The 17,362-nt window shown below is 44.3% G+C and overlaps 3 protein-coding genes across 4 annotated transcripts in view; 2 read left to right on the top strand and 1 right to left on the bottom strand.

Annotated features, from left to right (window-relative positions):
* Positions 1-3,063: 3,063 nt before the first annotated feature.
* exosc3 (exosome component 3) lies at positions 3,064-6,351 on the top strand. Its single transcript, XM_053324170.1, has 4 exons — positions 3,064-3,324; positions 4,580-4,729; positions 4,929-5,080; positions 6,091-6,351. Exons 1-4 carry the CDS (start codon positions 3,100-3,102, stop codon positions 6,296-6,298), a joined length of 735 nt encoding a protein of 244 aa, XP_053180145.1. The 5' UTR covers positions 3,064-3,099; the 3' UTR covers positions 6,299-6,351.
* Positions 6,352-8,120: 1,769 nt separating this feature from the next.
* LOC128363230 (polyadenylate-binding protein-interacting protein 2-like) lies at positions 8,121-12,560 on the bottom strand. 2 transcript variants are annotated; one of them, XM_053324181.1, is made up of 5 exons: positions 12,513-12,560; positions 12,365-12,440; positions 11,766-11,933; positions 8,530-8,694; positions 8,121-8,409 (listed from the first exon to the last, which is right to left on the bottom strand). In XM_053324181.1, exons 3-5 carry the CDS (start codon positions 11,889-11,891, stop codon positions 8,344-8,346), a joined length of 357 nt encoding a protein of 118 aa, XP_053180156.1. In that variant the 5' UTR covers positions 11,892-11,933; positions 12,365-12,440; positions 12,513-12,560; the 3' UTR covers positions 8,121-8,343. The 2 variants fall into 2 exon arrangements, with proteins under 2 accessions (XP_053180156.1, XP_053180155.1); XM_053324180.1 differs by lacking the exon at positions 12,513-12,560 and adding an exon at positions 12,050-12,077 and having other exon boundaries at positions 12,365-12,399.
* Positions 12,561-16,277: 3,717 nt separating this feature from the next.
* Positions 16,278-17,362, top strand: part of LOC128363214 (matrin-3-like) — an 18,183-nt gene continuing 17,098 nt past the window's right edge. The window contains 1 exon segment of the mRNA XM_053324159.1: positions 16,278-16,336. The gene's annotated coding sequence lies outside the window, so the exon portion shown is untranslated.

Here is a 17,362-nt window from a genome sequence, read left to right as displayed (position 1 = left end):
TGATGAGCTACTTTAGCCCAGTGGTTCCCAACCTAGGGCTGGGGCCCCTCCAAAGGGTCAGCAGATAAATGTGAGGGCTGCTGAGATGATTAATGGGAGAGGAAAGAAGAAAACACTCATCTGGATTCATTCTTTATTTCAGAGAGCAAAGCTGTGAAATAAAGAAATGTGATGTCTGAAGAAATCCTCTCACAGTGAAGTAGGGTTAGGGTTAGGTAGTAGGTAGTGAAGTGTGATCATGTGACTTCAGCAGTAAATGGAGGAAACTCTGACAGGTTGGAAACACTTTTATGACTCCTGGCATTAACACCAGACAATTAATCACCATGGCAACCAGAGTCCAGACACAGCTGAGCGGTGTGAAGTCTGTTATTAGTTAAACGGTTGTAATGAGATTTAATGAGCTTAGATTGAGTTGGACCCTCATTGGCTGTTTGTGTTGGTCTCAGCTCCAATTAGAGAGCCTCGTTAAGTTTAATAACTTCACACCCTTAATGCTCCCTGATGTTTCCCATAATGCTCCCTGATGTTTCCCATAATGCAACCTGATGTTTCCCATAATGCTCCCTGATGTTTCCCATAATGCTCCCTGATGTTTCCCATAATGCAACCTGATGTTTCCCATAATGCACCCTGATGTTTCCCTGCTGTCTGCTGTCAGACCTCACACAGACCTGCTGATCTGGATCCACTCAGACCTGCTGATCTGGATCCACATAGACCTCAGACACACAACCAGGAACCAACCAAACATTTACCTGCTCATCTGTTACTGTGGCAAGACTCCATTTACAAATCTCACTATTTAAGAAACATGCATAGTGAGCTTCATTCATCTGGTTCGCTGCTGTTCTCTCAATCAGCTGATCCCTGCTGAGTCGATCAGCTGATCCCTGCTGAGTCGATCAGCTGATCCCTGCTGAGTCGATCAGCTGATCCCTGCTGAGTCGATCAGCTGATCCCTGCTGAGTCGATCAGCTGGGATCATTTCTGTAAAACTGAATATTTAATAAATGAAGAAACTCAACAAGCTGCAGAATGACTCAGAAGACCAAACACATTCATGAGTTCTGTTAGTTTCCTGCTTTCAGTTAAAATCAGTCAAAGTGTAAATAGTAAATAATTGAATGTTCAGCAGACTGTGAGGAACCAGCAGCTGATTTACAGTCGTAGGGTGAGTTGGAAACGTTCTCATGTAGCTTTAAACATGTTGAGACAGTTTTAAATCAGTCCGAGTCGCATGAATCAAACTTTAAATGTAAACATGTTTCCTTAAAGCAGAGCAGACCTTCACACAGCTGTCACATCATAAAACATCAGCACTGTCTCACTGTGATGTCTGACGGTCTTTGAAAGCAGCATTCTGCAGGATGGACGACGTTTAGAGAACAGGTAAACTAGAGGAGAACAGGTTGGTGTTAGCTAGTAGATGTTAGTTAGTAGATGTTAGTAGGTGTTAGTAGATGTTGGCCTCTAGGGGGCGCTGCTGCTGCTGGTCGCTGCTCAAAGTTTCTGTTATCTTGGTGAGATGTTCGTTCCAGAATAAACCAGCTGACTCTGAGATGTTTAGTGTTTTTCTCTTCTTTAGTTAATAGTAAAATAATAATGACCATATAAAGTATGAAGAGCGATAGTTTAACTACAACTTGTGTTTATTAGCTTCCAGTCGAACGTCACATGTTCCTTTTTAATTTGGCTTTCAATTGAATTTCATTTATTTATTAATCTGCCTTTTTATTTTCTATTTGATCTTCTTCTTCTTCTTCTTCTTCTTCTTCTATTCTAACTTTTTATATCTGTTTTACTTCTTTACTTTTACTCTTTTATTTCTAACATCTCTGGTTATAGATGATAACGTTTCCTGAGTTCCTTTCAATATTTAAAGATTTATTTTGTTTGTTCTGATTGTGTAAAACACGATGTATGAAAAGTGTTATATAAGTAAAGTTTGATTGATAAATGTGGTTTATTTCACTTTAAAAGGGTTAAAATATGAAAATAAATGTATAAATAACTTTCACACATTCTTTTGTTGTTTAAATGTCTTTTTATTTCACAGTTTGTTGTTTTTATTTTCAGTTCTGATGTAAAACATTGAAATGTGATGAATAAAGTCAGGGTTAGGGTTTCTGTTAGGAAACACTGATATGAGTTTAACAGCTGATCATCACATAAAACAATAAAAACAACTAAAGAAACATAAAGAAATAAAAGCTCTGAGCTGAGTGAAGAGTCGCAGCGCCTCCTGCTGGTCAGATACTAACATCACACTTTATTAATAACAGTTCATCTGAGACTCTGATCAGTCGGGAGGAAGTTTGATCTGCAGAGAAATTAAAACGACTTTATGTTCAGTATTTTCTTTTTTAAACGTCTTTTTATTGATAAATTAAATGTAACATTTAATCCATTTATACATTCAGGAAACATTTCATAACTAATTAAAACAGAAAAGTAGAAAACAAAGTTAAAAAAACCCCCAAAAAAGACAAAATAAAAACAGAAGAACTAAAAAGAGAAAAAGAAAAAACATAAAGAGACAAAACCAGGCTGAGGATCCACCAGCCTGTATGCCCCCCCCCACACACACACACCAGCCTTCACTATGTATGCCCCCCCCACACACACACATACACACACCAGCCTTTACCACTATCCCCAACACGACGTATGCCCCCCCCCCCCCCCCCCTCACTACGATTTCTGCTTCTTGTCGTCACTTAATAAGTCCTTTTAATGTTTTATATTTTGAGGAATACTTTTTAAAATGATGTTTCTGAACTTCATGAAGTGATTCCTTTGAGCTTGTATCTGACTGTCGGACCTGACTGAGCTTCAGAGTCCAGGCAGTGAAACCGGAAGATCGCTGCAAACATTTATTTACTTTATAAAGACAATAAATCTGATTCTGATTCATTCAATTCATTTTTATAGAAGTTCAGACAAAACGGAAACTCCTGATCAGGTGCAACATGTAATTGTGTCCCGCAGGGGGCGCTGCAGGTGAGCGGATGAGTTTCCTGTTTCCCGTGTGTCACACCTCTTAGTGTCCGTGCAGCAACAGTAAACATCACATGTGAGCGAGGCTGAACTCTTGAGATGTTTTCCTGTTTGAAACATAAAGTCGGGGAGGTTTTGTTACCGGGAGATGATTTCAGCTTCCAGCCGGAGGACACCATCTCTCTGACGGACACCGTGAAACCGGAGAAGGTGGTGTGTGGACCGGGACTGCGGCGGAGCGGAGACCGGCTGCTGGTGTCTAAGAGCGGCGTGCTGAGACACAAACAACCCAACATGTTCTGGATAGACTCCCAGCAGAAGAGGGTGAGATAATATATATACTCACACAATATAAGGTTTTTTGGAGGACTTAAAACCATCAGTTGTTATATAGATAATCTCACTAAGTTTTATTAATGTTGAGCTTCATTCATCTGGTTCGCTGCTGAGTCGATCAGCTGATCAGCAGGAATCATTTCTGTAAAACTGAATATTTAATAAATGAAGAAACTCAACAAGCTGCAGAATGACTCAGAAGACCAAACACATTCATGACTTCTGTTAGTTTCTGCTTTCAGTTAAAATCAGTCAAACTGTAAACGGCCTGATATATGAATGAGTTCAGCAGCGTTTAGACACCTGGAGCAATGCATGCTGGGATACTGAGTAGTCCAGGTGTTGGAGCAGTGCATGCTGGGATGCTGAGTGGTCCAGGTGTTGGAGCAGTGCATGCTGGGAGTGGTCCAGGTGTTGAAGCAGTGCATGCTGGGATGCTGAGTGGTCCAGGTGTTGGAGCAGTGCATGCTGGGATGCTGGGAGTGGTCCAGGTGTTGGAGCAGTGCATGCTGGGATGCTGGGAGTGGTCCAGGTGTTGGAGCAGTGCATGCTGGGTGCTGAGTGGTCCAGGTGTTGGAGCAGTGCATGCTGGGATGCTGAGTGGTCCAGGTGTTGGAGCAGTGCATGCTGGGAGTGGTCCAGCTGTTGAAGCAGTGCATGCTGGGATGCTGAGTGGTCCAGGTGTTGGAGCAGTGCATGCTGGGAGTGGTCCAGGTGTTGGAGCAGTGCATGCTGGGAGTCTGGGTGTTGGAGCAGTGCATGCTGGGAGTGGTCCAGGTGTTGGAGCAGTGCATGCTGGGAGTGGTCCAGGTGTTGAAGCAGTGCATGCTGGGATGTTGGGAGTGGTTCAGGTGTTGGAGCAGTGCATGCTGGGAGTGGTCCAGGTGTTGGAGAAGTGCATGCTGGGATGCTGAGTAGTCCAGGTGTTGGAGCAGTGCATGCTGGGAGTGGTCCAGGTGTTGGAGCAGTGCATGCTGGGAGTGGTCCAGGTGTTGGAGCAGTGCATGCTGGGAGTAGTCCAGGTGTTGGAGCAGTGCATGCTGGGAGTGGTCCAGGTGTTGGAGCAGTGCATGCTGGGAGTGGTCCAGGTGTTGCAGCAGTGCATGCTGGGATGCTGGGAGTGGTCCAGGTGTTGGAGCAGTGCATGCTGGGAGTGGTCCAGGTGTTGGAGCAGTGCATGCTGGGAGTGGTCCAGGTGTTGGAGCAGTGCATGCTGGGAGTCTGACTGTGTCTCTGTCCTCAGTACGTCCCGGCTAAGGGAGAGACGGTGATCGGCATCGTGACGGTGAAGTCGGGAGACGTGTTTAAAGTCGACTGTGGCGGCAGCGAGCAGGCGTCTCTGTCCTACCTCGCCTTCGAGGGGGCGACCAAGAGGAACAGACCCAACGTCCAGGTGGGTTACCTGACCCCCCCTTTGTGTGACCCCCCCTCTCTGTGTGACCCCCCCTCTCTGTGTGTGTTACCTGTGGCCCCCCCTCTCTCTGTGTGACCCCCCCCCCTCTCTCTGTGTATTACCTGTGACCCCCCCTCTCTCTGTGTGTTACTTATGACCCCCCCCCTCTCTCTCTGTGACCCCCCCCCTCTGTGTGCAGGTGGGGGATCTGGTGTTCTCTCAGTTCGTGATAGCCAATAAGGACATGGAGCCGGAGCTGGTGTGTGTGGACAGTTCGGGACGAGCCAATGGGATGGGAGTATTCGGAGGAGGCGGGCTTCTGTTCCGAGTGTCTCTGGGACTCGTCCGAAGGTACGAAGAGAGAAATGCATTCTGGGTATTTATCAGCTATCACAGGAAGTTCTGGTTCTACTCTTTACTCCAGTGAAAGTTCAGGCTCTGAAATGAACTGACCCCCCCCCGACCCCTCCGACCCCAAAAAAAGGGAGAATTATTTTTTTCTAAAAATTTTTTTTTTTTTTTTTTTAAGAAATCAGATTTCTGACATTCAGAAATGAAAAGAACCTAAAAATGTTTTCTTTCTTCAGTAAATACAAATACTTCATTACCTTTAACCTCTATTAACAGTGTTAGAGAATAACTGTAGTACTGTTAGAGGTAGTAGTACTTTACTGTAGTACAGTTAGAGGTAGTAGTACTTTACTGTAGTACTGTTAGAGGTACTAGTACTTTACTGTAGTACTGTTTGAGGTACTAGTACTTTACTGTAGTATAGTTAGAGGTACTAGTACTATACTGTAGTACTGTTAGAGGTACTAGTACTTTACTGTAGTACTGTTTGAGGTACTAGTACTTTACTGTAGTACAGTTAGAGGTACTAGTACTTTACTGTAGTACTGTTTGAGGTACTAGTACTTTACTGTAGTACAGTTAGAGGTACTAGTACTTTACTGTAGTACAGTTAGAGGTACTAGTACTTTACTGTAGTATAGTTAGAGGTACTAGTACTTTACTGTAGTACAGTTAGAGGTACTAGTACTTTACTGTAGTACAGTTAGAGGTAGTAGTACTTTACTGTAGTACAGTTAGAGGTAGTAGTACTTTACTGTAGTACTGTTAGAGGTACTAGTACTTTACTGTAGTACTGTTTGAGGTACTAGTACTTTACTGTAGTATAGTTAGAGGTACTAGTACTATACTGTAGTACTGTTAGAGGTACTAGTACTTTACTGTAGTACTGTTTGAGGTACTAGTACTTTACTGTAGTACAGTTAGAGGTACTAGTACTTTACTGTAGTACTGTTAGAGGTACTAGTATTATAGTAATATAACAAGCCTTTACCCCCCCCCCCCCCCCCCAGACTGCTGGCCCCCCAGAGCCCCCTGCGGGCCGAGCTGCAGCAGCTGTTCCCTCATGAGTTGGTGATCGGGATGAACGGCCGTCTGTGGGTGAAAGCGTCCAGCGTGCAGCAGACGCTCATCATCGCTAACCTGCTGGAGAGCTGCGAGAACATGACGAGCGAGCAGAGACGCACGCTGTTCAGGAAGGCAGCACAGGGGGCGCTGTAGACACACACACACACACACACACACACACACACACATAGACACACACACACACATACACAGAGACACACACACCTGTTTTTACTACCTGGTGGGGACCCTGACTGGGGTCTAAAGGGTCTACAGATGTAATTTTAGCTCCTAAATTCATCATAATTCTGTTTGAACAAAAAAATGACTTGAAATATCAAAAACTCTCATAAATCTGAAACCTGAATGTTGCCCCCCCCCCCCCTCGTTGGGACCTGTAATGCTAACGTCTATTAGCATACAGTTGACATCACTGTTAGCCACAGTACAATTCATATTCAGTATTTGGACAAATGTTGGATTGAAACCCAGGGAGCTAATCGCTAAGCTAATATGCTAATACGAAGCTAACATGCTAATATACACACTTACACACTGCAGTACCGTGTGTGACCTCTGGGGTTCACACACATACAGGAAAACCAACCTTGTGGGGACCGGGCCTATCAGGAGGCTGTTTGCTATTGATTCCAATGCTCGTTACCATGGAAACCAGGAGTTGGTCCCCACAGGGTTGGTAATATGTCAGGTTGCGGTCCCCACCAGGATAGAAAAACACGCACACAGACACACACACACAGACAGACACACACAGACACACCTGGACGTTTCCTGCAGATGCTCTTCAGAGTTTAAAGGAACATTCTGCTTATTTTTACACATTTTACCTTTTTATAGATTATTTTATAAAACAGAAAATAATCTATAAAAACAGTTTTTTAGTTTTAAAGGAATATTTTGCAGGTTTTTTGTACTTTTTTTTTACATCATGTAGAAAAGCAGTTTGTTGTCACTCAGTAATTTATTATTGATGCAAGAAACTGTAAAATAAAAAATGTTTATATTTGTACTAAAAGACAATAAGAATAAAACTCTGTTGCAGTTTATTTCAGTTCCTTTCTTTTTTAGACGGACTAATAAATGTGATATTAGACTCAGGTTAAATCTAATAAATGTGATATTAGACTCAGGTTAAATCTAATAAATGTGATATTAGACTCAGGTTAAATCTAATAAATGTGATATTAGACTCAGGTTAAATCTAATAAATGTGATATTAGACTCAGATTAAATCTCACAGAACAAACGTCACATTTTTTTCTCCATAAACATTTATTTTCAAATAGTTTTAAGAAAAAATAGATTTTTTTTACAACTTTTTTCTTTATATGACTTTTTATACAGTACTTTATGTGCATTTAGAAAAAAACTCACAAACTTCATTAATGAGGCGACAAACACAAAGGATGCTGGGAAAAAAGACCCGAACACAAGCAGCTCTAAAAACTAACACGACCAGCGAACCACCGGCTGGAGAACCAACCAATCAACCAACCAACCAATCAACCAATCAACCAATCAACCAATCAATCAACCAATCAACCAATCAATCAACCAATCAACCAATCAACCAACCAATCAATCAACCAACCAATCAACCAATCAACCAATCAATCAACCAACCAATCAACCAATGAACCAGTCAATCAATCAATCAACCAATCAACCAACCAATCAACCAATCAATCAACCAACCAATCAACCAATCAACCAATCAATCAACCAACCAATCAACCAATGAACCAGTCAATCAATCAATCAATCAATCAACCAACCAATCAACCAATCAATCAATCGACCAACCAATCAATCAATGAGGCTGGAAAAAGTGCTGAACGAGCAGAAACGGGAACAGACTCAGTTTGTGAAATCAAAGTGCAAAAAATAAAAAGAGACGAGTCAGCTGGTTTACATTCAGAGTCACACACACACACACACTCACTCAGTAACAGTCACACACACACACACACTCACTCACACACACTCACTCACACACACACACACACACACACACAGTCGGTGGCTGGCAGGAGAACATGCAGAGAACACTCAGAGAACACTCAGCAGAACTTTGGCAACACGTCAGGCTTGAAGGTTGAGTGGCGTCTGGAAAATACGGCAGACATCTTGTTGATGATGTCACAGTGCGGACTGAGGCGGCGGCGGCGGCCGTGGGGTCACATGACGTGCTCCTGGATGCCCGGAGTGAACTCCTTGGCATTGGGGTTCAGACTGCTGTTGATCTGCAAGAAGAAGAAGAAGAAGACGACTGAACAATGGCCTCTGGATGATGAATGGAAGTTTGTCGGTTGCTAGGTAACCACAGCAGCCAGCCGATTGGCCGGAGCGACCGACGGACTCACCACGACGTCGAAGTCGGCGTCGGCGTCGATTCCCAGCATGCCGAGCTGCTCCTGCAGAGACGGGAGATCTCTGGACGGGATGAACCACTCCCATTGCTCCTCCTCATCCAGCATCTCCTGGAAACAACGCTCAATGAACTCCTCCTCCCACAGCTCCTCCTCCACCTGCAACACACACACACACACATTACACACTATATACACACAGCTCCTCCTCCACCTGCAACACACACACACACACATTACACACTATATATACACACAGCTCCTCCTCCACCTGCAACACACACACACATAATATACATTAGGGCTCTGGAACCAGTCTTCTCAAGAGGGGTTGGACTCTCTTCCACTCTGGAGTTGCCACTGGTGAGAGGCGCTGGGCAGGGGTGGCAATACTTATTACCCCCCCGGCTTGGTGCCGGTATGTTGGAGTTCAATCCGGTACACAAGAGGGTAGCCTCCCTCCGCCTTCGGGTGCCTACGATCCAAACAGCAGTTCAGAGTATCCACCCTTCTTGGACTCCTTGGGGGGGGGGCTGGAGAGTCTCCCTCTGGGGATTCCCTCGTTCTGCTGGGGGACTTCAACGCTCACGTTGGTAGCGACAGTGAGACCTGGAGGGGTGTGATTGGGAGGAACGGCCCCCCCCGATCTGAACCTGAGTGGTGTTCTGTTATTGGACTTCTGTGCTCGTCACAGGTTGTCCATAACGAACACCATGTTCAAGCATAAGGGGGGGGGGGGGTCCATATGTGCACTTGCCACCAGGACACCCGAGGCTGCAGTTCCATGATTGACTTTGTAGTCGTGTGGTCGGACTTGCGGCCGCATGTCTTGGACACTCGGGTGAAGAGAGGGGCGGAGCTGTCAACTGATCACCACCTGGTGGTGAGTTGGCTCCGATGGTGGGGGAGGATGCCGGTCAGACCTGGCAGACCCAAACGTATTGTGAGGGTCTGCTGGGAACGTCTGGCAGAGTCTCCTGTCAGAGAGAGTTTCAACTCACACCTCCGGGAGAGCTTCGACCACGTACCGGGGGAGGCGGGGAACATTGAGTCCGAGTGGGCCATGTTCTGTGCCTCCATTGTTAAGGCGGCCGACCGGAGCTGTGGCCGCAAGGTGGTCGGTGCCTGTCGTGGCGGCAATCCCCGAACCCGCTGGTGGACACCGGCGGTGAGGGATGCCGTCAAGCTGAAGAAGGAGTCCTATAGGACCTTTTTGGCCTGTGGGACTCTGGAGGCAGCAGAAAGGTACCGGTAGACCAAGCGGAGTGCAGCTGCAGCGGTCGCTGAGGCAAAAACCCGGACATGGGAGGAGTTCGGCGAGGCCATGGAAAACGACTTCCGGGCGGCTTTGAAGAGATTCTGGACCACCATCTGGCATCTCAGGAGGGGGAAGCAGTGCACCATCAACACTGTGTACGGTGGGGACGGTGCGCTGCTGACCTCGACGGGACGTTGTGGATTGGTGGAAGGAATACTTCGAAGACCTCCTCAATCCCACCGACACGCCTTCCGATAAGAAAGCAGGGCCGGGGGACCCGGGTGTGGGCTCTCCTATCTCTGGGGCTGAGGTGGTTAAAAAGCTCCTCGGTGGCAGGGCCCCCGGGGTGGATGAGAGGGTGTGTTCCAACTACAGGGGAATCACACTCCTCAGCCTCCCTGGTAAGGTCTATTCGGGGGTGCTGGAGAGGAGGGTCTGTCGGATAGTCGAACCTCGGATTCAGGAGGAGCAGTGTGGTGTTCGTCCAGGCCGTGGAACAGTGGACCAGCTCTACACCCTCTGCAGGATCCTTGAGGGTGCATGGGGCCCAACCAGTCCACATGTGTTTTGTGGACTTGGAGAAGGCATTCGACCGTGTCCCTCGGGGAGTCCTGTGGGGGGTTCTCTGGGAGTACGGGGTACCGGACCCCCTGATACGGGCCGTCCGTTCCCTGTACGACCGGTGTCAGAGCTTGGTCCGCATTGCCGGTAATAAGTCGGACTTGTTTCCAGTGAGGGTTGGACTCCACCAGGGCTGCCCTTTGTCACCGATCCTGTTCATAATCTTTATGGACGGGATTTCTAGGTGCAGCCAGGGTGTGGAGGGGGTCCGGTTTGGTGACCTCAGGATTGGGTCACTGCTTTTTGCAGATGATGTGGTCCTGTTGGCTTCATCAGACCGTGACCTCCAACTCTCACTGGATCGGTTCACAGCCGAGTGTGAAGCGGCCGGGATGAGAATCAGCACCTCCAAATCCGAGTCCATGGTCCTCAACCGGAAAAGGGTGGAGTGCACTCTCCGGGTCGGGGATGAGATCCTGCCCCAAGTGGAGGAGTTCAAGTACCTCGGGGTCTTGTTCACGAGTGAGGGAAGGATGGAGCGTGAGATCGACAGTTTTGTATCAAGTTATATTCTCTAGTTTTCGTGAAGTTTAGTTATTGAGTTCTACCGGAGCTGTTCTGTTGGTTCAGGGTAGGATCTGTGTGTGCTGTGGATCTATTCCCGGCTCCTCCAGTCTAAATGTCCGTGTGTCCTCGGGCAAAATACTTAACCCCAAACTGCTCCCGTTGCCATGCCAACGGTGTGTGAATATGTATGAATGGTTAGTTTCCTCCTGATGAGCCGGTTGGTTCTGTGTGGAAGCTGCTATCAGTGTGTGAATGAAACACGGAGAGTAAAAGATCATAACAGCAGTAAACATTATATAAGTACAGTCTGTTTACACACACACACACACACACACACACACACACACAGTTATACACACACACACACAGTTATTACTGTCTCAGAGTCCTGTTTCATTCTCAGCTGTCTGTGTGTGTGTGTGTGTGTGTGTGTGTGTGTGTGTGTGTGTGTGTGTGTGTGTGTGTGTGTGTGTGTGTGTGTGTGTGTGTGTGTGTGTGAAGGTCACATGACTGTGATGCTTCACATGTCTGCAGAGTCACAGAGTTAAAGGTTCATTCTGCTGTTTTTACATGAGAGCAGAGCTCAGACTGAAGATAGCTGGACTCTGTCAACAGTATTATATGTTACATATATATGTTTTCCTCCTGTCCTCCTCCACCTGTCTGTCCTCCTCCACCTGTCTGTCCTCCTCCATCTGTCTCCTCCTCCACCTGCCTGTCCTCCTCCTGTCCTCCTCCTCCACCTGTCTGTCCTCCACCTGCCTCTCACCTCCACTCCTCCACCTGTCTGTCCTCCTCCTCCTGTCCTCCTCCTCCAACTGTCTGTCCTCCACCTGTCCCTCACCTGTCTGTTGAACTCCTCCTCGTTCTCCATCCACATGTACTCAGCGAACGGATTGTCTTCGTGCTCCAGACTCTGCAGGATCACCTGGTTGCTGATCGTCATGTTGTTCAGGTTCGGGTCTTTCATTTCCCTCCGAAGACACACAGACAGACGCTTCCTGGTCACCACCTGAGACACAGAGAGACAGACAGACAGTCACCACCTGAGACACAGACAGAGAGACAGAGAGACAAACAGTCACCACCTGAGACACAGAGACAGACAGAGAGACAGACAGTCACCACCTGAGACAGAGAGACAGGCAGTCACCACCTGAGACACAGAGAGACATGCACCGGGACAAAGACAGACAGACAGACATGCACCGGGACAAAGACAGACAGATAGACATGCACCGGGACAAAGACAGACAGACAGACATGCACCGGGACAAAGACAGACAGACAGACATGCACCTGGACAGAGACAGACAGTAAGTTAGGCCGCTGCTGGTGCGTTCACGGCCAATAAATATCAGTAAATATCAGAAACACACAAACATGAGGTTTTAAAAGCAAACAGTCAGCATCTAGCGGTGGAAGGTTTGCGGAGTGAGATACCTGACAAGCGACGAGCTGGACGGCAGCAGGAGACACGGTCAGCTTTACTAACCCTGACCCAGCTCGGTGTTTACTAACCCTGACCCAGCTCGGTGTTTACTAGCCCTGACCCAGCTCGATGTTCCCTAACCCAGCTCGGTGTTTACTAGCCCTGACCCAGCTCGGTGTTCCCTGACCCAGCTCGGTGTTTACTAACCCTGACCCAGCTCGCTGCTTCCTGTAATGGCTGCCTGTTTGTTTACATCACACGTCACTGCGTGCTCGCGTCTGACTGGATGAGCCGCAGCGATGCGTTCAAGTGCAATAACACCCGTGATAAGTGATGCGGCCGGAGCGTCGGAAAGTAGCAACTTCTACCAGGGTGGTCATGTTATAAATATTATGAGTGATGTAGTATGCAGTATTACAGTAATAGTACTGCAGTATTATAGTGGTGTAGTATGCAGTATTACAGTAAAAGTACTGCAGTATTATAGTGATGTAGTATGCAGTATTACAGTAAAAGTACTGCAGTATTAGATCATAGATATTAGGTCAGCATGTTACTGTTGTAGCTGCTGGAGGTGGAGCTAGTTTATACTACTTTATATACAGTTAGCTAGTTTATACTACTTTATATACAGTTAGCTAGTTTATACTACTTTATATACAGTTAGCTAGTTTACACTACTTTATATACAGTTAGCTAGTTTATACTACTTTATATACAGTTAGCTAGTTTACACTACTTTATATACAGTTAGCTAGTTTATACTACTTTATATACAGTTAGCTAGTTTACACTACTTTATATACAGTTAGCTAGTTTATACTACTTTATATACAGCTAGCTAGTTTACACTACTTTATATACAGTTAGCTAGTTTATACTACTTTATATACAGTTAGCTAGTTTACTACTTTATATACAGTTAGCTAGTTTATACTACTTTATATACAGTTAGCTAGTTTATACTACTTTATATACAGTTAGCTAGTTTACTACTTTATATACAGTTAGCTAGTTTATACTACTTTATATACAGTTAGCTAGTTTATACTACTTTATATACAGTTAGCTAGTTTATACTACTTTATATACAGTTAGCTCTGTACAGATTTAATAATATGAATATTATAATAACATTTATGTAGATTCCAGCTCACTAAAACACAAGGAGCTTCTGCACATTTCACATTAAATTAAAGAAACATCAAACACAGGACGACACCTGAATGCAGCACAGCAGGAGGACACAGTGAGGTCAGGAAGAAGAAACATCAGAGACACACTGGGCTGTAGGACGGGGGGGGGGGGGGGGGGGGGGGCATGTTCAAAATGCCATCTGTGCATACGAGTGTGTGTGTGTGCATTCCTGACATACATACACACACACACACTCACACACTCACTCACTGTGCGTGCCAACATGAGTTGTGCACATACACCACACAAACTAAAAAAGGAAAAGGTGAAAGAGCGATGTAAATAAAGGAGTGACAGATGTTTAGGTAACTTTAAACAGACAATATGTAAAAACAAAACACACAGAGAGTAAAGAAAAGGTTCAGAAAGGATCAGAAAGAAAAGTAAAGGAAGAATCTGTGAATACAATCAGAGAGGAGAGGAAGATGAGAGCGAGAGGTTATCATAGGAGGAAAAAGTGATCACACACTCTTGCAAAAGCATGGAATATTTTTAATGAAAAAGTTGTTCTGATGCAATATAACTTTAATATTATATTGCTCCTCCACGTCGAGAGGAGCCAGATGAGGTGGTTCGGGCATCTCCCGGACGCCTCCCTGGTGAGGTGTTCAGGGCACGTCCCACCGGTAGGAGACCTCGGGGAAGACCCAGGACATGCTGGAGAGACTATGTCTCTCGGCTGGCCTGGGAACGCCTCGGGGTCCCCCTGGAAGAGCTGGACGAAGTGGCTGGGGAGAGGGAAGTCTGGGCTTCCCTGCTTAGGCTGCTGCCCCCGCGACCCGACTCCGGATAAGCGGAAGAAGATGGATGGATGGATGGATTATATTGTTATAGTACATAGATGTGTTTTGATATTAAAGTGTATTAGCAACAAGAGCAGTTTGGGTTCATGGATGATGTTTAACCCTTCGTAGGTCTGCTCAGCCGTTTGTTAGAGGTCACTTTGTGTCATAATATCTGCTCCAAAACTTTTAGGTCAATGTTTAGCACATGTATGAGGAATGTAATGCACAGACAGACCATCAGGATGTGCTATGGTTGCTATAGATACAGGTTGTGTTATGGTTGCTATAGATACAGGTCGTGCTATGGTTGCTATAGATACAGGTTGTCTTATGGTTGCTACAGATACAGGTTGTGCTATGGTTGCTATAGATACAGGTTGTGCTATGGTTGCTATAGATACAGGTTGTGCTGTGGTTGCTATAGATACAGGTTGTGCTATGTCAAATAAAGTGTGCTGCTGATCTTCACTCTGAAGATCAGCATCTCACTGGTAACATTGTTTTATAATTTACATATTTAATTTCTGATTGGTTATTGATGATTATTTCTATGACCGCAGCAGCAGCAGGCGACCAACCTTGTTTCTGTACATAGTTTCATGTAAACTGTTTTACCTTTAATTAAGTTGTATCAGAGTTCTCTCTGAGAGAACATGTGAGCCTCATCTGGCTCTGTCTATCCTGTCCTTAAGAGGATAATGTGTGTCCACTGATGTTACTCCATCACTATTGCTGTGAAATGTAAAGTTATTAGAGGCGAGTGGGCGCTACAGAGGACCAACGAAATCTGATCCATGATCCATGACTGTTCTTTCTTTGGACTCGTATGATTGGCTGGTGATGCACTTTGTCTGGACTCAAACTGGAAGGACATTTGTTTTTATTTCTACTAATGTTGCTATGCTGGTGTATTTACCTGTCCAAAAAACTCAAAGTAGAAAAGTGCATTAAGACATAGAGACAGCAACAGGAACAAAGCTGTTCTTATGATGTTTGGGACTTTGAGTCTCCGTCCTTCGGCAGAGTCTGGAACTCACATGATAGAGGAGTCATCACTTGCAATGGAGCTGGTTGTCTGCTGTAACTGTCTGCTGTTCAGTGATTCTAATGAAATGCTGCGTATGTTTTATCAGCCAGTCCTGTTCTTCACTGCAGTCTGCTGTGGAAGCTGGCAGACAGCAGTGTGAAGCGGCTGGATCAGCTTGTAGAAAGAGCTTCAGGAGCAAAGGTAGAGAATAATCATCTCACTGTGAGACAGAGCGATCAGCTGCTTCGTACCTGCAGCCATCAGACTCTACAGTGATGACATCATTAGATTTCTGAATAGTCTTTCCTCTTCTTAATATAATTTTCATGATGTTTTTGCTTAGTTTGATCATTTTTAGGTTTTTGTTGTATATATTATTTTGAACTTTTAGGCTTTTATATTATTTGTTCTTATTTGTTTATGTATTTGTGTTAATGTATGAGCTATTGGATTCATGGATTGGATGAATAAAGTATATCTATCTGTATCTATCTATGTATTGGTCTCCAGTTTTGTCTTTAAATGCGTTTTATTCCTTTTCAAAATTACTATCATTATTATTGTTATTTTTTTTAATTTGGTCACTAAGTCTGTATGAAAGGTGCTACTGTATATAGATAAAATGTTATTGATTGATTGATGTCTATTAGATCAGTGTTACAGAGGTGTTCAGGAGATGTGGGATAAAAGACTTTTCAGAGTTTCATAATAATTTAATATAATGTAATATAATAATATAGTGTAATGGCCAACCGGAAGCAGCAGGTGGCGGTATTGCGCCTAAAAGCTGTTTGCAAACCGTCATTAAACAACAAAAGAAGAATAAAGCCTCTGATTGGCTGACACCAACCAACGCAAACCCCTCAGCCAATCAGAGGGCAGTCTGGCAGAGGAAGGCGGGTCAACACTGGATAGCTTTCGTTTGCGTTAGCTGCTGCGGCTAGCTGTTAGCATCCGCTCTAAAACAAACTCAGGTAAGAGATTTAGTTTAATTTACTTATAATAACAGTTCAGTAGTTTAATTTCACACATAATCCAGCAGTGAGCCGTTTTCCTGTTAGCAGCTGTTTACTAGCAATAGTGTCTAAAAGCCGGCGTTAGCATGTTAGCGCTGACGCTAACATGCTAACGTTAGCCTTTAGAACAGAAAGTTTAAAGTAGGAAAATAAATAAAAATAAAAACATTAAACAGTTGATTTTGAATGTGAGGGAATACTAGACTTCTCAGCTGAGCCTCAAACGTGTTTAAACGTGTTTTACAGATTATTAAAAGTTTAAATTTGACGTGTTAAAAACAAAACAAACTGATTTAAATGAACGTTTTTATTAATCTGACAGTTTGTTTGTAACGAGTCTGATTATTAACCGTTAAACAGACAGGAGGAGAAAATTAGATGTGAACAATAAAATCCTGGTTATCTCATTTACACATAAAGTAAAACATTTCCATTAATATATATTTAAACTATAAACAGGATTCCCACCGACATGAAGGTCCTGATAAACTTTTCCAGGTTTGGAGAAGTTTTGAATTAGAGATCTGATATCAAAGATAACAGATATATAACAGACATCAAAAACCAGATTAATGTAATATTAAAATACTAACCATCTACTTCTATTCTTATAGCTTTTTAATATCTTGTAACATGTGATCTGACTTATTATAAAAAGCTAATTTACTGAGATCAAAATGTCAAAACACCTAAAAGGCTCCAGAATACAGGGTTAGGGTTCGGCTTTGTTAATCTACTTTAATTAAATCATAGAAATGGGCTAAACTATTCTGGAAACGTTTTGAAAATTCAATGGTAAACCTGTGGGAACCTGATATTTTTAATATATTTTGGATTTTATGGCTTGTTTCTCTTAATGGTAAAAACAACAGAATGGTTTATTTGATAAAGAGAAGTGATGCATTCTTGCTTTCTGGTCATTAATAACACATATACTAGTGTCTAAACTGATTTTTTATCATTTCTATTAAAGTCTAAACAGTT

This window comes from Scomber japonicus, chromosome 8, assembly GCF_027409825.1.
Source record: "Scomber japonicus isolate fScoJap1 chromosome 8, fScoJap1.pri, whole genome shotgun sequence".
Lineage (NCBI taxonomy): Eukaryota > Metazoa > Chordata > Actinopteri > Scombriformes > Scombridae > Scomber > Scomber japonicus.
Note: the sequence above shows the minus strand (reverse complement) of the source record. Positions and strands in the feature narration are given on the sequence as shown.

Coding starts and splice junctions, on each gene's coding strand:
- exosc3 (XM_053324170.1), top strand. CDS start 3,100: ATGTTTTCCTGTTTGAAACATAAAGTCGGGGAGGTTTTGTTACCGGGA. Junction 3,325..4,579: donor TAGACTCCCAGCAGAAGAGG/GTGAGATAATAT, acceptor CTCTGTCCTCAG/TACGTCCCGGCTAAGGGAGA. Junction 5,081..6,090: donor TCTCTGGGACTCGTCCGAAG/GTACGAAGAGAG, acceptor CCCCCCCCCCAG/ACTGCTGGCCCCCCAGAGCC.
- LOC128363230 (XM_053324181.1), bottom strand. CDS start 11,891: ATGAAAGACCCGAACCTGAACAACATGACGATCAGCAACCAGGTGATC. Junction 8,695..11,765: donor AGGAGGAGTTCAACAGACAG/GTGAGGGACAGG, acceptor TGTGTGTTGCAG/GTGGAGGAGGAGCTGTGGGA. Junction 8,410..8,529: donor ACGCCGACTTCGACGTCGTG/GTGAGTCCGTCG, acceptor TTCTTCTTGCAG/ATCAACAGCAGTCTGAACCC.